Source organism: Pristiophorus japonicus, chromosome 10 (assembly GCF_044704955.1).
Source record: "Pristiophorus japonicus isolate sPriJap1 chromosome 10, sPriJap1.hap1, whole genome shotgun sequence".
NCBI classification, from domain to species: Eukaryota; Metazoa; Chordata; class Chondrichthyes; family Pristiophoridae; genus Pristiophorus; species Pristiophorus japonicus.
Genome location: NC_091986.1, coordinates 136,780,351 through 136,797,062, shown reverse-complemented (window position 1 = coordinate 136,797,062; position 16,712 = coordinate 136,780,351). Strand labels below are relative to the sequence as shown.

The 16,712-nt window shown below is 42.7% G+C and overlaps 1 protein-coding gene across 1 annotated transcript in view; it reads left to right on the top strand.

The window, feature by feature from the left end:
* Window positions 1-16,712, top strand: part of tgfbrap1 (transforming growth factor, beta receptor associated protein 1) — a 108,203-nt gene that overhangs the window by 10,292 nt on the left and 81,199 nt on the right. The window contains exon 2 of the mRNA XM_070892101.1: window positions 11,600-12,301. Within this exon, the coding sequence (XP_070748202.1) occupies window positions 11,617-12,301 (685 nt within the window). The 5' untranslated portion in view covers window positions 11,600-11,616. The remainder of the gene's footprint in view (window positions 1-11,599; window positions 12,302-16,712) is intronic.

Genomic DNA, 16,712 nt, shown 5'->3' with positions numbered 1-16,712 from the left:
TATTTACAATATACATTAATGATTTAGACGAAGGAATTTAATGTAATATCTCAAAGTTTGCAGATGACACTAAGCTGCATGGCAGTGAGAGCTGTGAGGAGGATGCTAAGAGGCTGCAGGGTGACTTGGACAGGTTAGGTGAGTGGGCAAATACATGGCAGATACGGGATAATGTTGATAAATGTGAGGTTATCCACTTTGGTGGTAAAAACAGGAAGACATTATTATCTGAATGGTGATACATTAATAAAAGGGGAGGTGCAACGAGATGTGGGTGTAATGGTACATCAGTCATTGAAATTTGGCATACAGGTACAGCAGGCTGTGAAGAAGGCAAATGGCATGTTGGCCTTCATAGCAAGAGGATTTGAGTATAGGAGCAGGGAGGTCTTACGACAATTGTACAGGGCCTTGGTATGGCCATTCCTTGAATATTGTGTACAGTTTTAGTCTCCTAATGTGAGGAAGGACATTCTTGCTTATTGAGGGAGTGCAGCGAAGGTTCACCAGACTGATTCCCGAGATGGCAGGACTGACATATGAAGAAAGACTGGATCGACTAGGCTTATATTCAATGGAATTTAGAAGAATTAGAGGGGATCTCATAGAAACATATAAAATTCTGACGGCATTGGACAGGTTAGATGCAGGAAGAACGTTCCCAATGTTGGGGAAGTCCAGAACCAGGGGTCACAGTCTAAGGATAAGGGGTAAGCCATTTAGGACCGAGATAAGGAGAAACTTCTTCAATCAAAGTTGTGAGTCTGTGGAATTTTCTACCACAGAAAGTTGTTGAGGCCAGTTCATTAGATATATTCAAAAGGGAGTTAGATATGGCTCTTACGGCTAAAGGGATCAAGGGGTATGGAGAGAAAGCAGGAATGGGGTACTGAATTGCATGATCAGCCATGATCATATTGAATGGTGGTGCAGGCTCGAAGGGCCTATTCCTGCGCCTATTTTCTATGTCTATGTTTCTATGGTTTAGTCACTCTTGTAATTGCAGAATGGTGGCCAAGACTCATTCTGTGTTTAACCACATTTATTCAGCTCTTAGACAGGACCAGAAAGCACATATTTATACTCGCTAAACAAAGCATTCATTAGTGTTAAAGTATCCCTTTACTAAACAAGTCTGTTTGAGTTGATATACACGTGCTTATACATGTGTTCATTGTGTTAGTCAATAACATTGTTATAAGTGTTGATTGTACACATGTAATAGTTAAGTTCCACTCCAGCGGGGAGCTTGTTGAGAGTGAGATGGAGCATTGCAGCAAGGAAGATCGAGAAGAGGGTTGGCGCAATGATGCAGCCTTGCTTGACCCCGTTCCGGACATGGATTGGGTCTGTGGTGGATCTATTGGTCAGGATCACGGCTTGAATTATAGAACCAATGGGAACCTATTCACCCGTCGTCGCCTCCAGACCAGATCCAAGGTCGTCCCATCCTCTGTCATCGAACTACAGTACACGGACGACGCATGCATCTGCGCACATTCAGAGGTCGAACTCCAAGCTATCGTCAGCATCTTCACCGAGGCGTACGAAAGCATGGGCCTTGCACGAAACATCCGTAAGGCAAAGGTCCTCCACCAACCTGACCCCACCACACAACACTGTCCCCGTTCCCTCTCCCCCCCCCCCCCCCCTCATCAAAATCCACTTGGACAACGTGGACCATTTTCCATAACTCTGGAGCCTACTAGCAGCAAGGGCAGACATCGATGCCAAGGTCCAACACCGCCTCCAATGTGCCAGCGCAGCCTTCGGTCACCTGAGGAAGAGTGTTTGAAGACCAGGACTTCAAATCTGGCACCAAGTTTATAGTCTACAGGGCAGTAGTGATACCTGCACATCTATATGGCTTAAGACATGGCCCATATACAGTAGACACCTCAGCGCTGGGGAGGTACCACTAGCGCTACCTCCCCAAGATCCTGCAAATCCACTGGAAGGATAGATGCACCAACTTCAGTGTTCTCGCTCAGGCCAACATCTCCAGCACCTAAACACTGACCACACTTGACCAGCTCCGTTGGGCGGGCCACATTGTCCGCATGCCCGACTCGAGTCTCCCAAAGCAAGTGCTCTACTCGGAACTCCTACAATGCAAGCGAGCCCCAGCTGGGCACAAGAAACATTTCGAGGACACCCTCAAAGCCTCCTTGATAAAGTGCAACATCCCCACCAGCACCTGGGAATTCCTGGCACAAGACGACCCTAAGTGGAGGAAGAGCATTCGGGAGGGTGTCGAGTACCTTGAGTCTCGTCACCGAGAGCATGCAGAAACCAAGCGCAGATAGCAGAAGGAGCGTGCGACAAACCAGGCTCCCCACCCACCCTTTCCTTCAACCACTGTCTGTCCCACCTGTGACAGAGACTGTAATTCCTGTATTGGACTGTACAGTCACCTGACAACTCGGAGTGGAAGCATGTCTTCCTCGATTTCGAGGGACTGCCTATGATGACACATATAATTATGCACATAACGTGCACATAGTTCACATAATGTGAGGAAAACATCCTGTATTATATTATACCCACACATCCAGTGGAACCTTAATTATCTGCTCTTAACTGAAAATTGGCAGAATGTTGGAAGCCCCATATTGTAGTCTTGCACATTAGATACATCAATCCCCTGTGCAGGAAAATAAAGCCAAGTTCAATACAAATTAGAAAAACTTTGTCATTTTGATGTCTGGTGAAGTTTTTTCCCAAGAAAATTTTGGTAGTCTATCATGAACACAGATAATTGAAATGTCGATATGAGAGGTTCCACTCTATGCCCATATTATATAAAGTATACAATGAAATTAAGATCAGAACTGTTTACTTTTAAACATGTGATCAGGGAGCCTGCTGTCTATCACTATCATGACACAAGATCCACCATCACAGAAAAAATGGAACAAGCCAGTCCTCTGTACATACATATACTATATAGACCGGAGGCAAGCTTGGTGCGAGGCGGGAACAGAGTGCAGCCCCCGCATGTTCTGTAAGGCCAGCTCAGTACTCACATTATTTCGCTGAGCCCCTGGAATGTCTCTACGGATCCCCAAGGGTCCATGGGCTCCAGTTTAAGAATCACTGTCCTAGCTTTCCTCTTTTCTGCTTTCACTCCCATCCCCCAGGCTGGAATTATCCTAGAATTGCATTAAGATAACTGCATTTTATGGTTTCAGTAGCATTTAAACTGCATGTTTGCATTTGGAATCGTGCAAAAAGTCACGAGGGCCAATGTTAATATGTAACTGGATGTTCGATCGGTTCTAACAGTTTACATGGTTAATAATTGTTTTTCTAATTTTCTCTTCTCTCCAGAAGACGGTGACCCATGCTAGGTTAAGGTTTCATGGGTACCGAAAGCCCTCTGATACTTCCCTTAAATGGCCATTAGTCATGTCACCCTGTGTAATCTATTGTGTTGTCGAGAGATTACTAGAGTCCATAAAAATAGAGACTAAACACCTTTTCAGCCGATCAGAGAGAGCCAGCAAAGATTTGTAATGGGTAGGTCATGTCTGATTAATCTGATTGAATTATTTTGAAGAGGTGACTAAAGTAGTGTACAGGGGAATGTCTATGGATGTTATTTATATGGACTTCCAGAATGCATTTGATAAAGTCCCACACAAGAGACTGTTAGCTGAAGTTGAATCTCATGAAATTGAAGGCAAATGATTGACTTGCTTTGGAAATTGGCTGAGCAGCAGGAGAGAGAGAGAGAGAGAGAGTGTTGAGATAATGGGCAGGTTGTGATTAGTGGTGCCTTGCAAGGATCTGTCAACGATTTGCCGTATTTATTAATGACTTAGATGATGACATAGAAAGTCACACTTCCAAGTTTGCAGATGGTTCAAAGATAGGCAGCATTGTAAGCATTGTAGATGGAAGCATAAAATTACAAAGATATCAAGAGTAAGCGAATGGACAAAACTGGCAAATGGGTTTCTATGTAGGCAAATGTGAGGTCATTCACTTTGGATCTAAAAAGGATAAAGCCGGGTCCTTTCTAAATAGTGAAAAGCTAGAAACAGTGGGGAGGTCCAAAGAGACTTGTTGGGAGGGTGGTTTCATGTACATAGATCATTAAAATGTCATGGACAGGTACAGAAAATAATCAAAAAGGCTAATGGAATGTTGGCCTTTATATATAGAGGACTAGAATACAAGTGGGTAGATGTTATGCTACAGCTATACAAAGCCCTAGTTAGACCACACCTGGAAGTGCAGTTCTAGGCACCACACCTTAGGAAGGATATATTGGCCCTAGAAGGAGCGCACTGTAGATTTACCAAATTGATACCTGGACTCCAAGGCTTAAATTACGAGGAGAGGTTATACAAACTAGGGTTATGTTCCCTGGATTTTATGGGTTAAGGGTTGATTTGATCAAAGTTTTCAAGATATTAAGGGGAACTGATGGGGTAAATAGAGAGAAACTATTTTGTTGGTTGGGGCGTCTAGGACTGGGGGGCATCGTCTAAAAATTAGAGTCGGATCTTTCAGGAGTGAATTTGGGAAACGCTTTTTCATCATCATAGGCAGTCCCTTGGGTGGCTGAACAGTTCAATACGAGAACCACAGTCCCTATCACAGGTGGGACAGACAATTGTTGAGGAAAAGGGTGGGTGGGACTGGTTTGCCGCACGTTCCTTCCGCTGCCTGCACTTGGTTTCTGCATGCTCTCGGCGATGAGGACTTGAGGTGCTCAGCGCCCTCCCAGATGCACATCCTCCACTTAGGGCGGTCTTTGGCCAGGGACTCCAAGCTGTTGGTGGGGTTGCTGCACTTCATCAAGGAAGCTTTGAGGGTGTCCTTGAAACATTTCCTCTTCCCACCTTTGGCTTGTTTGCTATGAAGGAGATCCCAGTAGAGTGCTTGCTTGGGGAGTCTCGTGTCAGGCATGCGAACAATGTGGCCCGCCCAGCGGAGCTGATCGAGTGTGGTCAGTGCTTCAATGCTGGGGATGTTGGCCTGGTCGAGGATGCTAACGTTGACGCATCTGTCTTCCCAGGGGATTTGGAGGATCTTACGGAGACATCGTTGGTGGCATTTCTCCAGTGACTTGAGGTGTCTACTGTACATGGTCCATGTCTCTGGGCCATTTGGGAGGGCAGGTATTACTACAGCCCTGTAGACCATGAGCTTGGTGGCAGATTTATGGGCCTGGTCTTTGAACACTCTTTTCCTCAGGTGGCCGAAGGCTGCACGCGCACTGGAGGCGGTGTTGAATCTCGTCGTCACTGTCTGCCCGTAAGAGGCTCCGAAGTATGGAAACGTTGTCCAGGGCCGCGCCGTGGATCTTGATGACTGGGGGGGGGCAATGCTGTACGGCGGGGACAGGTTGAAGGAGGACCTTTGTCTTATGGATGTTTAGTGTAAGACCCATGCTTTCATACGCCTCAGTGAATATGTTGACTATGTTCTGGAAGTTTGGAACTAACCCTCTTCTGTAAATGGCAATTGATGCTGGGTCAATTGTTAATATTAAACCTGAGATTGATAATCTTTTGTTAACCAAAGGTATTAAGGGATATGGGCTAAAGCCCAGTATATAGAGTTAGGTCACAGATCAGCCATGATGATCTCATTGAATGGCGAAACAGGCTTGATGGGCTAAATGGCCTACTCCTGTTCCTATGTTTCTTAACAGCGAGTGTCAGTTGCCTATTTAGCTGCTGGGGGACATCAGAGCTACATAGGATATACGACACAGAAACGGGTTATTCAGTCCAACCAGTCCAAGCTGGCACTTATGCTCAACTCGAGCCTCCTCCAGTCTTTCCTCATCTAAATCTATCAGCATAACTCTCTATTCCCTTCTCTCTCTCATATGCTTGTCTAGCCTCGCCTTAAATGCATCTATACTATTTGCTTCAACCACTTCCTGCGGTAGCGAGTTCTACATTCTCACCACATATTAGGTAAATAAGTTTCTTCTGAATTCCCTATTGGATTTCTTGGTCACAATCTTATATTAAGAAATAGGAACAGGAGTAGGCCATACGGCCCCTCGAGCCTGCTCCGTCATTCAATACGATCATGGCTGATCCGATCATGGACTCTGGTCCACTTCCCTGACAGCTCCCCATAACTCCTTATTCCCTGATCGGTTATTGATGGCCTCTAGTTATGCTCTTCCCCACAAGTGGAAACATTCTCTCGGTATCCACTCTATCAAAACCTTTCATAATTTTAAAGACGTCTGTTAGGTCATCTTTCAATCTTTTTTCAAGAGAAAAGAGACCCAGCGTGTTCATCCTTTCCTAAGAACGTAAGAACATAAGAAATAGGAGTAGGCCATAAGGTCCCTCGAGCCTGCTCCGCCATTCAATAAGAGCATGGCTGATCTGATCATGGACTCAGCTCCACTTCCCTGCCCGCTCCCCATAATCCCCTTATCTCGTTATCGTTTAAGAAACAATCTATTTCTGTCTTAAATTTATTCAATGTCCCAGCTTCCACAGCTCTCAGGCAGCGAATTTCACAGATTCACAACCCTCAGAGAAGAAATTTCTCCTCATCTCCGTTCTAAATGGGCGGTCCCTTATTCTAAGATCATGTCCTCTAGTTCTAGTCTCCCCCATCAGTGGAAACATCCTCTCTGCATCCATCTTGTCAAGCCTCCTCATAATCTTATACATTTCGATAAGATCACCTCTCATTTCCTGATATGTTTACCCTTGCATTTCTGGTATCAGCCTTGTAAATCTTCTCTGCACTCGATATCCCTTTTATAATATGGCGACCAGAACTGTACGCAGTACTCTAAGTGTGGTCTAACCAAGGTTCGATACAGGTTTAGCATAACTTTCCTACTTTTCAATTCTATACATTTAAAAATAAACCCTAGTGCTTGGTTTGCTTTTGTAACGGCCTTGTTTACTTGTGTCGCAACTTTTAGAGATTGGTGTATTTGTACTCCAAAATCCCGTTGTTCCTTTATCCCACCTAGACTCGCACCCTCCAAGTAATAAGTGACCTCCATATTCTTCCTACTAAAATGTAGATAAGTTTATCTGCGCTGAACTTCGTTTGCCAATTATATGCCCGTTCTCCAAGTTTATTAATGCCCTTATTGCTGTCCTCCTTTATTGACTCGCCCCCAATTTGATGTCATCTGCAAATTTGGAAATTGGGTTATGGATTCCAAAGTTTAAATCATTAATATAAATTGTGAACAACAGTGGTCCCAGCAGTGATCCTTGTGGAACACCACTACCCACCTTTTGCCACTGTGAATAACTATATTTTACCCCTGTTCTCTGCTTTCTGTCTTGAAGCCAGCTAGCTATCATTCTGCTACTTGTCCCCTGACTCCACATTCTCTGACCTTGTTCATCAGTCTATTATGGAGTACCTTATCGAAGGCATTTTGCAAATCTAGATAAATTACATCCACTGCATGACCATTGTCTACTCTGTTAACCTCTTAAAAAAAATTCAATGAAGTTGATCAAGCGAGACTTTCCCCTGTGAAATCCATGCTGACTATTCATTATTATATTTTTGGTTTCTAGATGTTTTTATTTTCTCCTTTTTAGTAGGGATTCCATTATTTTTCCTATGAGTTTAATTTAGTTTGTTTAATATAACCCCTCCTTTTTTTTTATTTTTAATGCACTTATCTCATTACTAATCTACAAGGGATCTACAAGCAATGTAAGCAGCCTAAATATAAACAAAATGGGAAAAGAGAGCATAGGAAAGAATAAAGTAAGGGAGGACATTGATGGTAAGGGAGCAAATGGGGTTATAGAACAGGAGTTTAAAAAGATGATTAAACAAAGTGAGAGGAAATCCTATTAATGAGTTAAACTCTCTACATATGTGCACACAGTGTCCATAATAAAATGGGAGCTGGAGGTAATCATGCGTTGGGAGGAACCAGACATGGTAGGAATTACTGAGACATGGCTACGGAAAAATCAGGACGGGGAATTAAACATTGCAGGCTATAACATAGTTAGAAAAGATAGAGGGGGAAAAGGGGGAGGCAGAGTAGCTGTACTTATTAGGGATAAATTATGGCTGTAGAGAAAAGGGACGCAGCTAACAGCAAGACAAAAATAGAATCCATATGGATAAAAAAAGATAATAAAGGATCAATCACACTAATAGGAGTAGTCTACAGACCACCTAATAGTGGAAGGGAGGTGGAGGAAGAACTATGCAGACAAATTAGGGAAATGAGTACAAAAAAACAGAATAATCATGTGGGATTTCAACCACCCTGATAATTGGACAGAAGAGGTAGGTAAAGGGGATAAGGGAAAGGAGTTCCTACAATCTATACAGCACTCCTTTCTAACTCCGTATGTAAAAAGCCCAACAAGGGAGGATTCACTATTGGATCCAGTAATGGGGAATGAACCAGAGCAGATAAGAGAAGTAAAAGTAGGGGAACATCTCCGCAATAGTGACCATAATATAATACGCTTTAAGATGATAGAGAAGGACAAAACCAGGTTAATAGATTGGAGAGGAGCTGAGAATAGAACTTGGGAAAATAAAATGGGCAACAATATTGGTAAACAACAATGGGAAACATTTAAGAGGGTGTTCAACAGAGTGCAGGAATATATTCCGCTAAAAGGAAAGAACAAACTGAACACTAATTAAACGCCATGGATGAATAAAGACATAAGGAAACAATTGAGGATAAGGAACGAGGTGTACATTAAGTACATAGACAGCAGAGGAGTGCATAAGGGTGAATACAAAGGGATTAGGAGAGAAGTCAAACAAACAATTGGGAAGGCAAAAAGGAACTGAAATTAAATTATCAAGGAGCATAAAACAAAATAGTAAAATATTTTACAAGCACATCAATTTAAAAAACAAAAGGAAGATTGGAATCAGAATACGGCCATTAAGGAATAGACAGGATAATACCATGGGTAATGTGATGGGAAGATGGCAGAAATATATAAAATAATTTTTTCACTTCAGTATTTACCAGGGAGATAGAACAGGTGGATATAACATTGGATGATGGGATGATGGAATGAGTAATGAGAAGTGCATTTGAAATAGAGGGGATATATTTAAAAACTAATCAAACTCAGGATAAAAATCCTGGTCTGGATGGATTACATCCACACATTTTAAAAGAATCTCGGGAAGAGATAGCAGACATATTTACCACACACATACTAACTCAATAGAAAAAGGTGTAGTGCCAGAGGACTGGCGGATAGATATATTTAAGAAGGGGGATAGAGCAGGTCCAAGGAATTACAGACCAGTCAGCTTCACATTGATGGTAGGAAAATAATAGAATCCCAACTAAAGGAGAGAATAGAAGAACATTTAGCAATGAAAAGTATAATAATGAATAGTCAGCATGGATTGCAAAAGAGAAAATCTTGCTTGACCAACCTCATTGAATTTTTTGAAGAGATAACAGAAAGTAGACAATGGTAATGCAGTAGATGCAATTTATCTAGATTTTGAAAAGGCTTTTGATAAGGTACCCCATAATAGACTAATGAATAAGGTCAGAGAATGCAGAGTCAGGGGACAAGTAGCAGAATGGATAGTTAGCTGACTTCAAGACACAAAGCTGAGAGTGGAGTAAAGGGTAGCTGTTCATAGTGGCAGAAAGTGGGTTGTGGTGTTCCACAAGGATCAGTGCTGGGACCACTGCAGTTCACAATTTACATTAACGATTTAGACTTTGCAATCAAAAACACAATTTCTAAATTTGCGGATGATACCAAATTGGGTGGGGGAGGGGGGATAGTCAATACTAAGGACTGCAACAAATTACAGGAGGACATTAATAAACTTGCAGAATGAGCAAATAATTGGCAAATGAAGTTTATCACCGATAAATGTGAGGTAGTACATTTTGGTAGGATGAATAGGGAGGTCTCTTTATTGCTTGGAAGGTGCGAGTCTAGGTTGGGTCTCTGAATACAAATACACATTACAAAGTTGGGCCACAGGTTAGCAAGGCCATTGAAAAAAGCAAACCAACCACTAGGTTTTATTTCTAAAGGGATAGAATTGAAAACCTGTCTCGTCATCATAGGCAGTCCCTCAAAATCAAGGACGACTTGCTTCCGCTCAAAGTGAGTTCTTGGGTGAGTGAACAGTCCAATACAGGAATTACAGTCTCTGTCACAGGTGGGACAGACAGTTGTTGAAGGAAAGGGTGGGTGGGTCTGGTTTGCCGCACACTCCTTCCGCTGCCTGCGCTTGCCTTTTGCATGCTCTTGGCGACGAGAGTCGAGGTGCTCAGTGCCCTCCCGGATGCTCTTCCTCCACTTAGGGTGGTCTTTGGCCAGGGACTCCCAGGTGTCGGTGGGGATGTTGCATTTTATCAAGGAAGCTTCGAGGGTGTCCTTGAAACATTTCCTCTGTCCACCTGGGGCTTGCTTGCCGTGTAAAAAGGAGTTCCGAGTAGAGCGCTTGCTTTGGGAGTCTTGTCAGGCATGCGAACAATGTGGCCCGCCCAACGGAGCCAGTCGAGTGTGGTCAATGCTTCGATGCTGGGGCTGTTGACCTGATCGAGGACGCAAACGTTGGTGCGTCTGTCCTCCCAGGGGATTTGCAGGATCTTGCGGAGACATCGTTTGTATTTCTCCAGCGATTTGAGGTGTCTACTGTATATGGTCCACGTCTCTGAGCCATACACGAGTGAAGGATTACTACAGCCCTGTAGATTGAGTTTAATGCCAGATTTGAGGGCCTGATCTTCAAACACTCTCTTCCTCAGGCAGCCAAAGGCTGCGCTGGCGCACTGGAGGTGGTGTTGAACCTCATTGTTGATGTCTGCCCTTGCTGATAATAGGCTCCCGAAGTAGCCGCGCCGTGGATCTTGATGGCTGGGGGGCAGTGCTGTGTGACGGGGTCAGGTTGGTGGAGGAGCTTTGTCTTACGGATGTTTCGTGTAAGGCTCATGGTTTCGTACACCTCAGTAAAAGATGTTGATTATGACTTGGAGTTCAGCCTCTGAATGCGTCCGCATACTGTAGCTCGGCGACAGAGGTTGGGACGGTCACCAATAGCACCCTGGAGTCCTGCTGACATCCCTTGCTCAGGTATCAGATTACCAAGTCTAAGTAGGGGGTTTATTCAGTTCCAATCTTCCATTGCCAGATGTGTCATCTTGGAGTTGACTCAATGCCAAAGAGACTCTGCTTGCCATAAGTGACCTAAATGACTCTCACTCTTGTTCCTTCCCTCTTCCTGGGCTCTGCTGCTTCATCTAATGTTAAGGACACGATTAGGTATTTGAAGTTCGTGAATCTGTATCCGGTACGGTGCATAGGAAAATGTGTTACCAAAATCAGAAGTTCCATAATATTTTTTCTAACAAAGACCTAAGCTGTGTAGTTACTGCTGCATTAATTAATTCACTATTTCTATTGCTGCTTCCAATTCTGTTGGAAAACTTTAGATGTTGCTTCTGTGAGTATGCTGTCGTGCCATGAAATGATTCGCTTTGTAAGTTGAGTGAGGGCACCTTGCAGTATGCATTCTAGTCAATATTAAGAAAATATAGCCATGGACATCATTAATTTGTTTGAGGCTGTATTGTTTTGATACATGTATATTAATATATTTTTGTCCCCTTTAGATGACTGAGAAGTCACAATGAGTGTAAAGGCATTTCAACTTGTTCCTGTTCTTGAGCGGGATCTGCTGATGGGAGACAAAACTTGGATGGCTATTGACTGTATTGAATGTTGTGGGAAGAATCTTTATGTAGGAACAAGCGACTGCTATATCTATCACTTCCTATTGGAAGAAAAAGCATCCACCACAGGGAAACTTGTGTTTACTCCAACAAAACAACTGCACAAATATCTGGGGCTAAAAAAAGCTGTGAATGAGCTAAAGGCAGCCTCAGCGTTGAACAGGCTAATGGTTCTATGTGACAATACTGTGACTTTATTGAATATGATCAACCTGGAGCCTGTACCGTCAGGAGCTAAAATCAAAGGAGTAACCGCATTTGCTGTAAATGAGAACCCAGTGACTGGAGACCCTTTCTGTGTTGAGGTGTGTGCCATTTCAATGAAGCGGAAAACTGTACAAATATACACAGTGCATGAGGATCGTGTCCAGTTAATAAAGGAAGTTTCCACACCAGAGCAGCCAGTTGCTATCGCCACAGACGGGTACTTCCTTTGCTTGGCAATGAGCACACAGTATATTATTTTGAGTTATAACACCGGAACTTCCCAGGACCTGTTTCCGTACAATAGTGAGGAAAAACGACCGATTGTAAAGCGGATTGGTCGAGAGGAATTTTTATTAGCCGGTCCGGGTGCATTGGGTAAGTTTATCGGCTATTTGATTATGATACTCTGTCATTTGGTGTATGTGATTACTATTTTTATAAACATTATCATGGCCTCTAAGTACCCCAACTGAGAGGATGGGTAAGTTACCCATTTCAAAAATTATCACCAGTTTTGTACCTGATATAAAGTCTCAAAAGCACTGTTGATCATCACTTAAAGTAGAGCGATGTGTATGGGGAGCAAGTAGGATTGTGGGATTAGACTAGGTGGCTCAAGGAGAAAAACAAGTGTTTCTGTGCTCTAATGTTCAGATTTTGTACTGTCATGGCAGCCTAAATGAACCAGATGAGAGAGAGGAGATGTTGGTTTATGGGTATCACAGGGAAAAGCTCACAACGTGCCTTGCAAGTACACCAACACTGCCACAGAACCTTATTACATTCAGTAAGATTTTTTGCAGTGTGCTCAATTGGAAGAGGCTAATTTCAGTGCTGAAAATGGATCTGAACCAGGTGAAATAGAAACAATGATTCAGGTAAAACAGTAAATGAGCAATGGGAGGCCTTCAAGGAGGAGATCGTTTGGGTGCAGACTAAACACATTCGTATGATTTAATGACAAAAATCCTGTCTAATTAACTTGGAGTTAGCTCTTCCATGAAATATCAGAGGGTTGATGAATGTAGCGCAGTCGAAGTGGTTTATGGACTGTTAAAAGGCTTGATAAAGTGCCACAAAATAAACCTGTTGTCAAATTTGAAGCCCTTGGGATTAAATGGGCAGTGGCAGTATGGATATGAAATTGGCTGGGAGGAAGATACTAGGTTTTTCCAGAGTAGATAGCAGCATGCAGTGGGGTCGTCCCCCAGACATTGGTGTTGGGACCACTGCTCTTTTTGATATATATTAATGACCTAGATTTGAGTATAGTGGGCATAATTTCAAACTTTGCAGATGACAAAGTTTGGAAATGTAGTAAACAGTGAGGAGGATGGTCGCAGACTTCTGGAGGACATGGGAAGACACACGGCAGATTAAATTTAATGCGGACAAGTGTGAAGTGATGCATTTTGGTAGGAAGAGTGAGGAGAGACATTGTAAATTAAATGCTACAATTTTAATGGGGGTGCAGGAACATGGACCTTGGGGTTCACAATCGCATGAAGGTGGCAGGCCAAGTTGATAAAGCTGTGAAGCATTCAGAATCCTTGACTTTATAAATCGAGGCATAGAGCACAAAAGCAAGGAAGTTATGGTAAACCTTTATAAATCGCTGGATAGACCTTGGCTAGAGTATTGCGCCCAATTCTGGGCACCACACTTTAAGAAAGGATGAGGCCTTGGAGAGGGTGCAGGAGGAGATTTACCAGAATGGCGCCAGGGATAAGGGGAGTTATGTGGAGAGATTAGAGAAGCTGGGGGTGTTTTTCGAGCGGAGAAGGTTACGGGGAGATTTGATAGAGGTGCTCAAAATTGAGGGGGTTTGATGAGCGTAAATAAGGAGAAACTATTTCCATTGGCAGGAAGGTCGGTAACCAGAGAATACAAACAGAAGATAATTGGCAAAAAAGCTAGGGGGTGATGACACTTTTTTTTATACAAGCAAGTTAGGATGATCTGAAATGCACTGCCTGAAAGGATGGTGGAAGCAGATTCAATAGTATATAACCCCAAAAAAATTTGCAGGGCTATGGGGGTGAATAATTGGATAGCTCTTTCAAAGAGCCGGCGCAGGCAGGCATGGTCGGCTGAATTGCCTCATTCTGTGCAATTTCAGTCATAGCTTTTTTAAAACTTTTTAAAAAAAATCCTTGAACTGATTCTTCAGACATCAGCAAACACTTCCATGACAGTACATTCCTCATTGGTTTGTCTAGTTAAAGATCAGAAACTTTTCATTTTGTTGTCGAGATTCATAGACTGATATACTTGTCAAAAGTATAGATCAAATTATAACTGTTGCAGTGATCTCTTGTTCAGATTCATCAATTTAAATGAGTTTTTAAATAAGTTGTTTTTATATGTAGAATTCATATAGTTAAGCAAAGGATGTGATTATGATTTGCTGTGGTTTGATGCACTTATAATGCTGGCAAAGGTTCTCTGATTTTTTTTTTTCCCCCAAAGTGAATGACACACTCATTGGGCTCAATTTTCCCCAAGCCCATTTTCTAGTGTACTTACCCGAGTTGTGCCGCTTCATTACGTCAAGAGATGCTCCATAAAAAAATCTTCCTACTTTCATTGCTGTTTGGCCTCTTTGCGCAGCGTGGCCAGTCGCCTCGGGGGGTGGAACCTGCGTTCTGCGCTGGAAAATGTGCTGGGACATCTGCGCGTGCGTGGTGGAAAAAAGTGACATTCCTGATGTCTCTGAAATGGCCGCGCATGCGCAGTAGAGTGTGCCAGGAAGAGTGCTGTGTTTCTGATTGTAGGCCGACATCAAAAGAATGGTCGCAGGCAACAAGGTTAGTCCTGAAGAAGCAGTTTCGGGAGGCCCCTGTTCATTCTGGCCCCACAAGCAAAGTAAAACAAAGTTTTAAAAAAAAAACGTACCTGTTTAGGCTTCTTGAATTGCAGCCGCTCTGTGGCTCCCGATGCCGGCCAGTTCGCTCCCTCCCGCCTCTAGCCCAGGCCGAGTGGTCTCCTCCCTCCCAGTCAAAGGCTTCCCCACCCCCTCTCTCTTGCCTTTCCTGCTGCTGCTGTCCGGGCATCTGCTGCACTTACCTGCGCTGATTTCCTTACCTGCGCCGATTTCTTTAACTCTCCGCAAGGGTTTTCTCGAGAGGCCACATACGCTGGCCTAAGTAGAAATGGAGTAACTATTAGCTGGCCAAAGTTGCCTAAATGGCCAGAATTGGCGTAGGTGGCTGGTAACGCCCCCTTTTGAGAAAAAAAACGTAACTGAGTCCGTTACACTGGCGCAAATTGATTGGGGAAACTGGGGATTTTTAAGTTAGGCCAGAAAAAGCAGCCTACTCCAAAAAAAAAATGGAGCAAATACTGGGGAAAATTGAGCCCTAGTTTGCAACCCTTTTCTCCTTTCCAAAGAGAACCTTCTGCTGAAATGTATGGTGGTTATGTATTGATGACTCTGCGACATGTTTTAGTGTACAGTAGTGGGTACACTGGAAATGAGATGAGCACAATTCAAGCCATGGTTCCATTCTATTCTACTAGGTATAAAAAATACTTTGCTAGTCCTGTGAAAGCACCTTGGAATGCATTTTTTAATTATATGTCACATATAGGTTCAAAACTTCATTTCATGTCTCCATGGAATTTGTTTAGCTGCATAAGTAATAGGATTATTCCTATTTTAGTGTATTTATCAAGTTTAAAATAGATCAAAGTAAAAATGTTCTCCTTGATTAGCTGATAGTATTGCCCCTGCAAGACCTGGTAAATACAATTGCTTAACAAACTGTTTGAAGAGCAGTTGCTGAAGGTTAGTGTTCTATAATATCAATTATTTTAATATAACTGTACCTTTGTAGGTTGAGTGATGCATGTTTGTGACCTTTTGCTCTTTTCTCTACCTTTTCATTTAGTCTGTAAACTAACACCTTTAAAGATAAAGGGTTCAGAATATGTTTTGCAGTATTAGAAAAAGTAAGCAAAAGAAAAATGGTAAATCAGATTGCGCACAAAATTATTTAACATTCCAACTAGCGAACTAATCTTTAAAGAATCTGAGGGACACTTTAGTATAAATATATTGCAAGTCTCAAAGAATCCAATGATTTTAAAAATATAAAATCACCAACTCCTGGGGAAATTTGGCATCTAGGCTTATGTGTGATACAAAATCTGTCAGCTAAACAATTCTTCTGTCGAGGACTGGGCTAAGTACAGTTTCTGTTCAATAACTTCGTTCCCATTCTAAGCTATTGTTAATTGTTCAATGAAATTCAAGAGTGTTGTGCCACTTTCTTGATAACTATTTGGAGACTATTATTTCTGCACCAAAGTATGGGACTGCTAATATTATGTATACAATGAATTAAAAATACTCTGTCATGAATTCAGTAATTATCCATGTGTTGGGCAGAGTTCCATGGGGTAAATAGCTGAACTCTTGTCACTGCACTGTTTGACTTTGTATGCCCGATTGTGTGAGTAGCCAGTTGCTGCCTGCCAGATCTTTTCGTTCGGCCTCTGTTTCATTTGATTAACGCTGATTTAAATCGGTTAGTTTCATTTGGAGCTGAAACTAACCATTGAAATTGGTTTTATATGATTAACGTGTTCAAGTCGGCGCTGGATAAAGAGCTCAGCCGCAGTATTTAAACTTGGAACAATTAAAGAGCCGCGGTGGAATCTCCCCAGTTTTCAAGCTTTTGGTGAGAGGAAGGATGGAAATGAGGATGGCGGGGCAGGGCAAAGATTTTTAATGTGTTCTTGCTCTTTTATGCCGGGAGTGAGGATTCTGACCTTTGTGTTTTGC